Genomic DNA, 13,869 nt, shown 5'->3' with positions numbered 1-13,869 from the left:
ACAATGATTTGATTTTAAAGAAAACTGAAGATGACATTTTGCATTCTTATTTTATACAGTGATATGACCAATGCCAGCATGATTAAAGGTCTATTAATGTACATTGTTTGTAATACCTACAAGTTAAAGATTCAAGATTCAAGATTCAAGATTCAAAATTCAAAGATTCAATGTCCCAGTTGTCCCAATGTGTCACCTCTTCACTTCAAACACTAGATCAGGGGTGTCAAACTCAAATTCACAGTGGGCCAAAATTAAAAACTGGGACGAAGTCGTGGGCCAAACTTAATCTTATATATTGAAAATGTACTGCGATTGTGCATGTTTTCCCATCTCTCCAGATTTGTAATGTTGAACCTTTCCATATGGAAACAAACTTTAGTTTAGCATAAACATTGAATCCGAAGCAAGCAAAGCTTAATATTATAAACAAATGAGAAATTTGAATCAACCGTTTGAAATAAAACACATCAGTGGTATTCGCCTTTTATTTAAATTAATAAAATAAATAGTCTTTCGAGTTCATTATTAACGAAATACTTTTTTCACAGGCCAACAACAAAATAACCCCCCCCCCAAAAAAAACAAACAAACAAACAAAACAAACAAACAAACAAAAAACTATCTTTTCAACTATTAACAGTCCAAGCCTTCAAATTCCTCTTCATCAACATAGATATGTGCTACCAAGCATAGAAAGCATTTGAGCAGGGAAAGGTAATTTATTCACAACATCATTGGCTTTAAATCTCTCTAAAGGTTTAAGACCTTACAAAATATAACGGTATCCTGAATTATACAACCCGACTTAAGCAAGCATTAGGCGACAGTGGAGAGGATAAAACTCCCTTTAGAGGAAGAAACCTCCAGCAGAACCAGGCTCAGAGTGGGCGGCCATCTGCCTCGACCGGTTGGTATGAACTGACAGCTCTGGTGAGGATGGAGAAAATCTTTGCCGAGTGTTTGATGTGTTTCACAAAGAAAAGGCTGCATAATGGTACTCCTGTGAACTGTTGGCTGTGGGACTTCGTCCATATTACTTGCCCAGAGGGTTTTCACACACCATATTAGTTCCTCCATCCGCTAACACCGCTGCTGCGTGTGACGTCATTCAGACAGTCTCCTCCAACCGGCAGACCAGATACACTGACGCCTTCTTTATGATCTATGGAGACTTTAATCACGCCACCCCGCTGTCCCACCAGGGAACAGAGGACAGTGGACCCTTTGTATGCTAATGTTAAAGATGCCTACAGCTCCACTGCCCTCCCCCCTCTGTTACATCTCCTCCCACAATACACACCTTTGGTTCAGAGGCAGCCTCCCACCATTAAAACCGTAAAGAGGTGGACAGGGGGGCACACTCTGCCCTGCAGGGTTGCTTTGAAGAGACAGACTGGAAGACACTCAGTGAACCCCATGGTTCTCTGTGAACCATGGGGTTCACAGAGAACCATGAGGATCACACAAGACATCAAAGCCATCCAGAGTGACAAAAAAAGGCATTTGGATCAGGAGACAGGGATGCAGCAAGGAGGGTCCAGAAACTGCTGTCTGTTAGGATCAGGGAGGGGAAGGAGGCTTACAGGAGGAAACTAGAACATAGACTTCAACAAAACAAGACCAGGAAGGTTTGGAGGGGCATGAGGACCTTAAGTGGCTACAAGTCTAGCAGCCAAGCGGCTGTGGGGACGATAGACTGAGCCAACAAATTATAAATACATTTTTCAATCGATTTCAGACTGAGCCTCAGAGCCCCCAGCAGTTCACTAACCACTCGTTAGTTCCTCCCCCACATGCTCAGCCAGCACCCTAATGATCTCAGCTGAGCAGGCCAGAAGAGAACTGAACAGGCTTCACCCCACAAAGACTGAAGGTCCAGATGGAGTCAGCCCAAGGGTGCTGAAAGCCTGTGCTCCTCAGCTATGGAGTGTTCTCCAGCACATTTTCAACCTCAGCCTGCACCTGGAGAGAGTTCCTCTTGGGTGGAAAAAGTCGTGCCTGGTTCTAGTGAATAAGACGCCACGTCCCAGAGTCCACGATGACTACAGACCAGTGGCTCCTGGTGGCTTCTGGACTCCCTCCAACCTCCTCTGGTCAAACCCTCATTTGACCCCATCCAGTTTGCCTATCAAACCCAAGTTAGAGTGAATGACGCTATCATACATCCTCTCCATCGCACCTACACCCACCTGGACAAGCCTGACGGCTTTGTGAGCATCATGCTTTTTGATTTCTCCAGTGAATTCCACACTATCCGGCCTGCACTGCGGGGAGAGAAATTAAAAAACATGCAGGTTTTTATGTCTGTGGTAGGAGATGCTAGCCCTTCTGTGTTATGGTGAACAATGGTCAGTGTCATGTCTGCTTAGTGTGGGGCTTATCTGAAGAAGAGAAATCATTTCATCCAAGCTGACTTGTCTCATGATTTCCAGGGCAGCAGTGATCTCTGGGTTGGCATTGATTTTAGTCTCGTTCCTGTCCAGTAGATGCAGTCCACTGAGAGACGTCACCCTGCTGAAAGCAAAATGAGCCACTACAGCTGATGTTGTGGTTATACCGTGAAGAGATTGTACAGCTAATGTGTTGTTTACTGAGTAGAACTATGAAAGTGTAAAACATGACATCATTGATAAGTTTCAGAAAGGGGCTTTCTCAATATGATATCATGTCTACGTGTCACAATTATCTCACAGTGAATATACTGAAAAGAAAGTTGTTTTTTGGTACAATCAACTGTGCAGCTAAAAAGTTTCTTCAACCCAGGTCTGAAAACAGCTGCTTGTATCGGCCTGCCTTTCTGTGGCAGGTCACTGATCTTCTTGCCACTGAAGACTGAGACTGTTGCTCTGTCATTTACTGCTTTGCTGTGGGAACTGATTAATTTAAAAGTTATTAAATGTGTTAAGCAGGACATACAATAGAAAATATTGCTATGATGTGTGAGTAATTATCTGAATTCCACAGCAAAGGATAAAACAGGATGGGTTTCAGTTTTTAAGGTTTGTTATTTCACTCATAGCCAACTGAAATTGCTGGTGTAATTTTCCATTGTACAACATTCATATTATTATATACTAGTATGCCCTAAGGAGCATTGTGTGAGAAACTAGCTTAACACCTGAAGCTGATGTTACTTGTTTTTGTACAGAATGTACTTCACTCCCACATCTCTCCTTGAACTGTTGACCACAGGGCGGAACCTCCCTCGCTCTGCATGAAGATGAGAACAAGAGATGACTTGTACTATTATTATAAGCTAGGTCTCAGTATCTCTGTTATTTTCTAATATAAAAATAACTCCATCAATAATTTAAAAGAGCCAACAATAGTATTGGTATGCAAAAGGCACTTGCATACTGATACTATTCTCAATCCTGCTTCAGTGTCACAAATAGTCATGAACAGATTTCTGGTATTATTTTCTTTTGCTGTGTACTATGTTTACCAGGAAATGAAATTTAACCAAATTAAAATAAAACAAACAAACAAACAAACAAACAATAAAATACATACACTGAAACTTTCTCTGAAGATGTTTGACTTGAAACTGTTTTGTGGGGTATTTTTTATAAGTTTTACATGCTTTACATTAGATTGTACTTTTCAGTTTTTATAGTTTTTAACTTCTGCTGTGCGAAATCATCTCTTAAGATGTTTTTTTTTTTCTGAGCTGGAAAACATCAATAAACCACAATAGTTTTGAGAAAAAAAGTAACACAGGGATAATGATTTCACAAATAGATTTTGTTCATACTGTTTGTTGTTTCTCTTACTCACTGCAGATGAGATGTGGAGCTCAGTGAGAAACAAAAGATTGGGACACAGCACCCTAGTTAAGGTATAAGGTGAGTGAAGAAAAACGTAGTGATCCCATAAAATCTCACACTATGATGTTAATAAAATTGCATATTAAATATTAATTAAATTCATTTAAGAAAGTGCATGAGATTCTCTCCAGTCCTGAGTTGAGGATGGTAGTACCAAACACTGCTGTAGGTCAGACCGTAGTTTTCCTCTTTGACTGACTCAGGCAGTTCAAATTGAGCCAGTTGATGCAGAAGTCGTTGGATGCCATGTTCCTGAAACTGGGGTCTCCCAGGATCCCCGATAAGTACTTTGGTGCCATTGGTTTTGATGCAGCGGTCCAACCAGCTGTGAAGGCTAGTGGCGAGCCCCTCGTCGTAGAACATATCACCCAGGAGGATCAAGTCGAAGCCCTTTGGCTCTGAACCAATCATGTTGTCAGTCACACAAACGAGTGGCTCCACGCCGTTCAGCTCGCAGTTCATGCAGGTTGCAACAGCTGCAACTATATCACAGACAGGCATATTTAGTACTCTACTTTCCTATTAGGCATTACCATGTGATCAGACAAATGACCACAAATATTTCTGATTAAATGGCTACAATAACTGATTTCTACAGAGTCAAGTAAGAGTTTTAGATCATTTTATATGGAAATGTGTGGATTTTCCTGTTAAACAACACTGTGCTGTTTTGCTTTAACCTTTAAACACGTTGAAATGCTAATAATATTGTTTAACATTTGTTCTGTTAACTTGTGTCAACAAATCTATTGGTTTCGTGTTATACACCCGAAAAACGTAACCACCACAACACAAGTTAAAAACTTCTTCTAGAAATTACATTCAGATCTGTCAGGCTAACCTAAACATTATTGTCAACCTAGCTCCTTTTTTGGAATAATTAAAATAGAAAGAAAGACTAATTGAATAAACAACGATAACTCATAATATACTAAACATGGACTGCAGATGGATTCTCTAAATATATAAATAGAGATGCATACCTGAGTCAATATCATTAGCAACAACATGAGAAGCACCACATAGCTTTGCAGCGATGGCTGAGGCTCCACACCCACTCCCCAGATCCAGGACTGACATACCCTGACACACTCCTGGATTGTCCAAGAGATACCTGCAGGTAAATGGCATTAAAACAGCAATTAGTCACACACATGAAACTGTGCCAGTTGTTTATTGTAAGGCTAAAATGTTACCTCGAAAGTGCCTGGCCTCCAGGCCAGTATATGGCCCAGTAGGGGTCATCAAAAGGCCAGAGTTCTGGTCTTTCTCTCCAAAATCTGCAGCTGGGAGTGAACAGTCTCAGTTTGACCTCAGGGGTCAGGCTCTGCTCTCCAGCTATCTCTGTGTTCTCTGAAATAAACTGCCTAATATATTCACATGACGGACTGTTGTTTGAGAGGCATCTATATCTGTTTGTCTCTGTTAACACACTGAATATTGTTTTAACATAACGAGCACATTTTTGAGGTTTTAACCGCGACAACATGTTTGTAAAGTTATTTGGCAAATTGCAGGTTTCGGTTAACGTTAGCTGCTTAGCTAGCTAGCATTCTTGAATTAGCAACATAGACGCTTTCAGGAGCTGTTTTTAATGTTTGTCGCTGCACACGGTAATATACCAAGAAAAAGCTACATCTCTAAATATTACAAAGCCCATTCGTCTAATCTCCAAGCAGTTAAACAACTAACTCAGGGGGTGTTCAGCTGCCTATGGTCTGCCGGTGTTTCCACACGACTGAAAAATAGTGTCGGACAAAAGTTTCTTTGACCTCCTGAAAACGGGAAACACAACCTGCGTTCCGCTCAAAAGGTTCCTACATGGTGTGTTTAAATTTCACTTTACTATTTTATAAGGAAATAGAAAATCTATATATAACCAATACATATTTTAGAATTATGTGCACTGTAGAGATTAATATACAGTAAATTTTCACATTTTCCCTGGAAACATTTGTCTTCTTTTTATTAAAAGATCAATAGTATTACACACTAATTATAGCTATAACAGTAATAATGGCTACCATAATCCCTCAGAACAGTTTAACACATATTAAAGATTCACATTTCTTTATCATTACAATGTCACAAAATATTATATTATTTTCAACTGATTCCTATGTAAATGATTTCTACTTGATTTAATATCATGTTGTATAAATATGTAATCATTTAAAGAATTGAACTGAATATTGGACATGTTTGTTGGCAAAGACATAAAACAAAATACAAACAAATGTGTGTGTGACTGGAGCCTAACGTTGTAATCACAAGACTGATCTCATCACATACAAAGGTATTGCTTTTTGATGGAGGATGTGGAGGTGTCCTAATGAATAATTTCCTTCCTGTCATTGATGTTACCCAGAGCTGACCCCTGTGGCTTGGACCAGCACATTCACAAACCTGCTCAGAGATTGTTTTTATAAATGGTTACTGTCTGTCAGGGCCAATTGCTGTTGTTACTTGACTTCATGGGAATGGCAATTGCAACCTTGAGCCCCCTGGTGACCCCCTCTTCAATGTGGATGAGTGCAACAGTGTGTAGACCCTTTGCAGAAGATCAAATTCAGATACAGACCTTGGTCCTATATTATGCTGATTGTACTTCAGGCATCCTTTTATAGCGCCACATATGATTTGCTCATACCTCAGGCCTGAAATGTAACACTTCAAAAGTAATTTAAAGTTCAGGGCTGCTGAGACAGGAAGGTGACTATACTGAGCACATGAAAGTTGTGATTTAAACTAAATGACACATGACAGAAATGACACATGCAGAAGAAAAAAACAAAACAAAACAAACAAACAAAAAAACATTATGTTTTATGTCTTGCCCCTGCTACACACAATCAATGACATCAGCGAGGGAACTAATCTGCCACCCCCTTTACTCCAATGCATTTTCTCTGTGTCCTCTAGTTCTACATCCCACGGTTTACAGAAATGCAAACTGCAGAAACGAAGCACTCTATGTTCTATTTTAGTCTCTATCCACTTTCCCCTTTTAGAAAAAATAGTGCATTGGTTCGTCAAAATGTCGTCAGTAAGCCACTGGGACAAAGAGATAAAAATAATAGCGTTTTCACTTCTCTGTATTTTCCACAATAACCTTTAGAGGTCAGTGTTGTGAATCTTTTGTAAAGGAGCTCCCAGAATTAATGTAAATCAACAAATTAGCAAATAAACATGAAACCATGAAAACATGAAAACATCATGATCCATTTTTGGGAAACAGAATAAGAACGTGCAGCTGCACTTCTCTATGTTTTTTTCTCTAAACCTTAGATGGCTCATCACACTGTGTTTTTGATTCTTCCGAGAATGAACAACTCTCAAATTGACATGGAAGTATCTTCACAACATGATCATTCTTTCACAACATAAGAGTCATTCTCACTGGGTGATTTTTTTATTGTCAGAAGGTGAAAACTAATGATTTTCTCTTTGGGTTTTTGAATGAGATATTATTAGTAGTACTATTACTATTATTAGTACTAATCTACTGCTATTCTGTTAATAGAATATTCAAATCAAAATAGCAAAATCTATATCATAGGACTGTTTCTTATAAAATTGGCATGTTAATATCAGATTTCAAGAGATTTTAATTATATAATTATAGAAAAAAATACAGTATTTCCCTTTATAGTAGGAAGAATAGAATAATTAAGTAGAAATAGTAAATAGTATAACATAATTGAATTAAGTATTTCACAGTAATTAATTCTGTACCTCATAACACATTTTATTAGGCTAATCTGTACATGGATGTTTTTCATTCTCTGTATTACTTTGTGGCTGGTTTAGCATGATATAGTTTGTTGGAGCAGCTCTGTAACAGAAGTGTTTCTTCCAGGCTTGTGGGTGAATAATAACAAAGGAGGAAAACTTGATGTTTGTCTTTGAGGTTTTTCTGCGTTATGAGCAATATGATAATAAAAATTTAATCTGCGTACCTTCTCTTAGAGCCAGCAGGCATTTTACTGTCTGTGTATGTTGACTGGTTTCCGTTGAGTCTACAGTCACTCTTGCTTTTCCTGATTTCACCACTAGAGGATATTGTTGGTCATGAAACCTGAAGCTGCATCACAAGCTCAACCTCAGGCAAACACAAGGACTGCGCTCCTTCATTCACAGAGTGCTCACTATGATGGCAAATTTTATAATATGATTTTATATTATCTAGGCTACTATTCAACATGTAGACCTTAGACTAACTTCGCGTGATCTGTATGTTACCACAATATAAGATATTATAAGCGTTGTTGTAACTTGAGCATCAAACATAAAAGGCATTTACTATTTTGATGAGGCGTCCTGTTTTCACGCCCAGCAGCAAGCTTGGCTGTCAGGTTTGCTATGATATGATTAATTATGACACTGAGGTAGATCACTCCTACGATAGAGCTCTGTTTTTCTTCTTTCAATTTAAGGAAGACGGTAGATCTGCAATGTGACAGATAATCAGAGACTATTGAGAGAGGATTAGGGAGCAAAATGAGAACTATTCTTTTAACAGGGATGTATGATGGCTGTATCTGGATATACATACACACAACAACATGATGAATGTTCTTGAGACATGGAATGCACTGTGAAGTAGACATGACTATGCATTGGATGGATAATGTCTGTCTGTACAGTATGCCTATTGAATGCAGTAAAGGAGATTAATGCTGCCTAATGCTTGTTTGTATCCCACCTGTACCGGAGTAACAGTTTATTTTTCTACCACTCTCATTATATCCAACATGTAGATAACAAGACTCAAGGTTTTACATCAATGTCAAGACATAGCCTACTGCAGATGAATGTTTTCAGATTGCTGAAGGGGTTCAGGGACGCTGAAGCTTTTCTCCAGGCATTTATGGACACGCTGATCTTTATCATAGATGCAACATGAAAAATCTGTGTGTTAGCTGAGGAACAGCCATTGTTCATTTGTCAGAAGGCCGGAGCGCAGGAAGAGAAACATACTGGGTTCGAGAGATCAGGCTTTGGTGTGTTAATTCTTGTGCTGCACATGTTGAAATATATATGTGATGTATCAGGAATTGTTTTTTTAACGCTTATGCTAGAATTAATGCATACTTAATGAAAAGAAGAAGATATTGTCCTTGAACTGAAATGTACTGACGGGGAATCATAACAACTGTTTGTTTGTTGCCTGACAGTCAAACTCTAAGATAAGATAAAAACATCTGATGAATTTCAGGAACGGTGCAGCATTTTGGAAAATAGGCACTGGAAAGTCAATTTATTTTACAGGACTGTTATTCAATAATAAGGTTGTTTAGTTTGAAGAACTATATCATTTGATGGGAATGACAGGGGAAATGAAATACAAAGCTCAGAGGTACTTAATTGTGCTGAATTGTAAGCTAGACTGTCGATCTCCTGTGCGCAGACTTAAACACTTAAAGTGATGCCAACAATTTATTGGAATTAATTAAGTGCAGACTATAAATTGCATATTGTCTCCATATAACGTAGAATGAGAATGAAATTATACAGTTTTCAATTAAATCTTCTGTTATATTGCAGTTGAAGGAGAGGGAACCATGGGACCACTAAAGCAGTGTCTCCATATGAGTTATATGAGAAGGCTCATTACAGTTTCATCTCTGTGTGTTTCCACTGCAGAAATTGGATCACAGTGGAGATGTAGCTTTACTACAGTATTATTAGGAAATGATGGACATGTAAAATAAAGCCTGACTGTTTAATTTCCCAGCATTAGAGTCTAATCGCTGGCTGAAGGCTCCATACATACTGCCAGCAATACAATAAACCCAATGTCCATAGTGGTAGCTGCTGTCCTTGGTGACAGATGATGGTGTTGCACTAGCAAGCTGCAACTTAGATTAAACCTACATATGATGATGCCACACGGATGCATAAAGTACCACTTTTAAAGTCATTGTACTCCCATAAAACTTAGTTTTCCCTCTTGGTTTGAAGAAAGCATTTTCAGCTGGTCTCTGTTTGGCTCAGTTGACAAATATACACAACAGGGTTCTCGCACAAATACTTGCCAGGAAATTGAGAAAGCATAACTTATTTAGTGCGCTCACTCTTTGATTAATACAGATCAAAACAATGAGTTGTACTGAATTGATTTTCCTCCTTTTAATTATTACTGCATGCGACTGGGGGAAGAGCAAAATAATCAAACAATATGCTGAAGCTGGAACTGAAATGCATTTACAAGCATTACCACTGGACTGATTGTTTTCGCAGAATGACATGCTCCACTGTCAAAGAGGACTGATAAAGAATACAACAACACAATGGCATTGCTTTGCTGTGCTTGTATTACCAAAAACGTCCAGCTACGCATATACCCCAATTAATATGCTTCTGCAGGTTTCAGTTCAACAACATCCTCTGAAGAGGGAACAGTATATCTGTGTTATAAGAAACTCCCAGCACACCATCTCTCCCTGTTGATTTTGGAGACAAAGACTCACAGTAACAAGAAACAATTACTTGTGATTTTTGCAGATCTTTCTCTTGTATTGGTTGCTGTGTTTAAGTAATTTGCTAAAAATGTCCAATGTTTTGTTTGGCTAAAGTGTCAGCATGTGTGCAGTGGATGGCATGGAAACACGTTCATGAAAGAACGCGAAGTGCACGTGAGAACAAGGCGATCAGATCTGCTTTAAGGTGTAAAATACACTCTTTAAATAGATGTTTACATGCATGCTGTTGCGATGTGTGAGCTACGTGACATGTGGTGAAATAAGCATGAAATCTGCTCCGAATAGTAAATGTTTATAAATGATAGTTTATTTAATTCAGAAAAATTTAGATGCAGTTGTTTTTATTCTGTCTTGTTTGTATTATGGAAGTCATGGCAACCCCCCCCCCCCCCCCAAAAAAAAAAATAAATAAATAAATAAAATGAAAAGCACACTTGTCTAAATCAGGGGATTATTTTCTTTTTAAAGAAGGGAACCATGGGAACAGCACAAAATGATCGATTTTCACACACACGTCGCTGAATGCATGGCGTGTGGCAGCCCATGTGTTTGTGTCACTGCTTATGCCTCTGTCACACTGTCAGTCAAGTGACAGTTAGATCACAGCACTAAGTATTACAGTAAACAGGATGTAAGTCTCATTAAACGGGTCACAAGTGCTGATTGAAACAGGAATAAAGGAAGAAATAGCCCTTTTCATCCTAGCCCTTTCTCCTGCCACACAGCTGGCAGAAGAAACGTATCACTGATATCACTGATATATCAGTTTCAGTCAAATAGCGTCGTTTATACTGGCAAAGAAATTAACTGTCTTGGTCTTGTAGATTATCTCCAAAAACTAAATTAAAGTAGTGTCGTTCTCTAGTTTTTAATTCACAGCGTTGGACTGACTTGAAACCAGTCATAGACGGTGACTGTGTTTAAGTGGTCACACAGAGGCAGAGTCCCGGTGGAGCAGGGTGTGTGTGTGTGTGTGTGTGTGTGTGTGTGTGTGTGTGTGTGTGTGTGTGCGCGTGTGTGTGGCGAAGGCTTTGTAACATCAGCCACAGTGACACACAGCTTGCAGGGAAATGGAGAGAAATGAGACTAAACAGACAGAGTAGAGAGTGATAGAGAAGAGAGGGGAGTTTAAGAGTAGACACACACACACACACACACAAACACAGGGGAGTGTGTCTTTAGTCTTTAGTTCTTATCTGTGATATGAAAACCCACCTCCATTAGAAAGTTTTTGGCACAATACACCGAGCTGAAGCTACCACTCCCCTGAGAGCTGCACACTCATAAAAATGTCACTACAAAACAGAACAAAATAGGCCGTTTCTCCTGAAAATGCGTGTTTCAAAGGCAGTTCTGAGATGTGAAGCAGGAGGAGGCAGTAGGGCTCCCCGGTGGATAGCACTTACAGAAGATAAGGGGGGTTGGGGGTGGTGGGGGGGGCGGTTGGTGGAGACTGAAGATGGAGCACACATGCAGGCAGCACCGTCTCTAAATGCTCCTTATGTCAACCAGTTTGAGCCACCAGCAGGCGGCCATGTTTAACATCCCGGGGGAGCATTTGGAGAGCGGGTCACCGCTCAGTGCACTGCTTGATCTCAAAGGTTTCTTTGTACCGAAAGAGAAAATAAACAGAGCGCAGTGGGGAGGGTTTCCAGGTATTTCAAGGTTAAAGAGGTGCAGGTTTCTGTTGTGCTGCGACAAGAACCGTGGGCTGCCGAGAAAGCTGAGAGGATGTTGACGCTGTAATTAGAAACTCAGGGGAGAAATTTAATAGGGTTTTTTTATTTTAGACAAAATCATTAATCTCAATAACACACATTTCTCTTCACTTGTGTTTTTGACACCAACTGAAAATACGTTTCCAGTGGGTCTGAGATGATAAAGAACCATTTCCACCATGCAGCACGGAACCTATTCAAGAAGTGAGGAGCTCAGTTAGCTCGTTCCTCTGCAGAGAGGCACTGTGTTTTATCTCCATCTTCTGTGGCAGGTTTTGAAGCTCCTCTGCCGTGGAGATGTTGGCAGGGGATGATGTTTGCTTTACTTCTGTGAGAACTCTTCCTTTATTTCCTCCGGCATGCTGAGACACAGGGATTGTCTTAGAGATCTTTCTTTACCGAGACGCTTCCTGGAAGCAGACTTGCCGGAGGGCTTTAAGAGCTGCAGCACACACCACCAGACACCACACAATTTGTTACAAGGAGCTCTATTACGTTCACAGGATGACTTCAACCTTTGACCTGTCATCTATATCGGGGACAGTAAGTGGTTAAGATCAGAATGCTTTTCACCATTTTACCATCATTACACTGCATACACCTTCCTCACAGAACTGTGCTATATGCAGGTGTCACTTCTCCAAGATAACCGTGAACCTGTGTATCAACAAAGTTTAGCTCTCAATACATAACAGCCCTCTTTTCTGCGTGAGTCAGTACTTCATCTGTTATTGGTCTCTGTGCTGATGAGGCATAACAACATCATTTATAAGTGATGAGATCAAATAATTACACCAAATATATCGCTATATTCCAGATGACACCATATGTACATTAACACACAACTATTATGCGAAGACTAATTTACATCTGGGGCTGCTGATTCTGCACACATCCTGTTTTTTGTATTGCTCTGTAGAAAAAGTCGAATACAGTACATGATACATACAGTATAATCTAATGATTCCTAATGATTTTCTAGATCAATTTCATTTGTGTTATATGGAAGAATAGCACGAGATGTGCAGTCTGGGGATCTAACCCTAACATTAACATACTACATTCAGTGGCAACAAGAATCAGAACCTATTGAATGTAATTGCTGTTGAGAGCGAGCACCACTCAGCAGGTAGTACTAAATCTATTTTCCAGGAACTTGTGAGGGGGAAGGGGTGGATGTCACCTGTGATTGGTTAAAAGTTAAAAGCTGTCTACTCTCAAGCATTAGCATAAGAAACACAATGTGAGAACTCACATCACATGCATGTAAAGAGCAAGCAACACAAGAGAAACGCACAGCATCGTTTGCATAAAGTTGAGGTTTCTTCAGCTTTTTCTGCTCATGTTGCTGCGAGATTCTTTGTTTTATTCACGTCCACGGTGTCCGTGGACCAGCCATAGCATGGCGATAATGAAAATGCTCAGCTGAGCTAAGCTAAGGAGAACTGCTGTTGGATGATAATCCTCTGTTGGTTTGTTACTAGGCTGTATGATTGGACCCCTTCACATTACATTTAGTCACTTGATCCATTGTTAATATAAAAGTATTGATTTCATGGCTCCCATCAGACCACTTTCTCTGTGCTACAGAGAGACATATAGATATGTAACCTTAATACATAAGTTACTCTGCTTTAAAGATTTGCAGCCCTGCAGCCTCCTGCTCTGTTTTTTCGTTTACATTAATTATTACCATTCCCATCAAACTGCTCTCACAGCACAGAACGGATTACATTTATAAAGATTGTTTTTTCAGGTAGTTAGATTATTCCTGTGTGGTGTCCTTGTGATGATGAGCACTGTTATAATAGGTGTAATACTAATTAGGATTTATAT

The 13,869-nt window shown here is 39.6% G+C and overlaps 1 protein-coding gene across 1 annotated transcript; it reads right to left on the bottom strand.

Moving 5' to 3' along the window:
• Positions 1-1,993: 1,993 nt before the first annotated feature.
• etfbkmt (electron transfer flavoprotein subunit beta lysine methyltransferase) lies at positions 1,994-5,557 on the bottom strand. The gene is made up of 3 exons (XM_026364707.1): positions 5,027-5,557; positions 4,814-4,944; positions 1,994-4,312 (listed from the first exon to the last, which is right to left on the bottom strand). The coding sequence occupies exons 1-3, from the start codon at positions 5,317-5,319 to the stop codon at positions 3,930-3,932; spliced, it is 807 nt and encodes a 268-aa protein (XP_026220492.1). The 5' UTR covers positions 5,320-5,557; the 3' UTR covers positions 1,994-3,929.
• Between the last annotated feature and the right edge of the window lie 8,312 nt (positions 5,558-13,869).

This window comes from Anabas testudineus, chromosome 6, assembly GCF_900324465.2.
Source record: "Anabas testudineus chromosome 6, fAnaTes1.2, whole genome shotgun sequence".
Taxonomy (NCBI): domain Eukaryota; kingdom Metazoa; phylum Chordata; class Actinopteri; order Anabantiformes; family Anabantidae; genus Anabas; species Anabas testudineus.
Note: the sequence above shows the minus strand (reverse complement) of the source record. Positions and strands in the feature narration are given on the sequence as shown.

Bases quoted from the DNA above. Each gene is read 5' to 3' on its own strand.
- etfbkmt (XM_026364707.1), bottom strand. From the start codon at position 5,319: ATGTTGTCGCGGTTAAAACCTCAAAAATGTGCTCGTTATGTTAAAACA. The intron at 4,945-5,026 runs GTAACATTTTAG...ATTTACCTGCAG, and splicing joins GGAGGCCAGGCACTTTCGAG to GTATCTCTTGGACAATCCAG. The intron at 4,313-4,813 runs GTATGCATCTCT...TCTGTGATATAG, and splicing joins TGCTAATGATATTGACTCAG to TTGCAGCTGTTGCAACCTGC.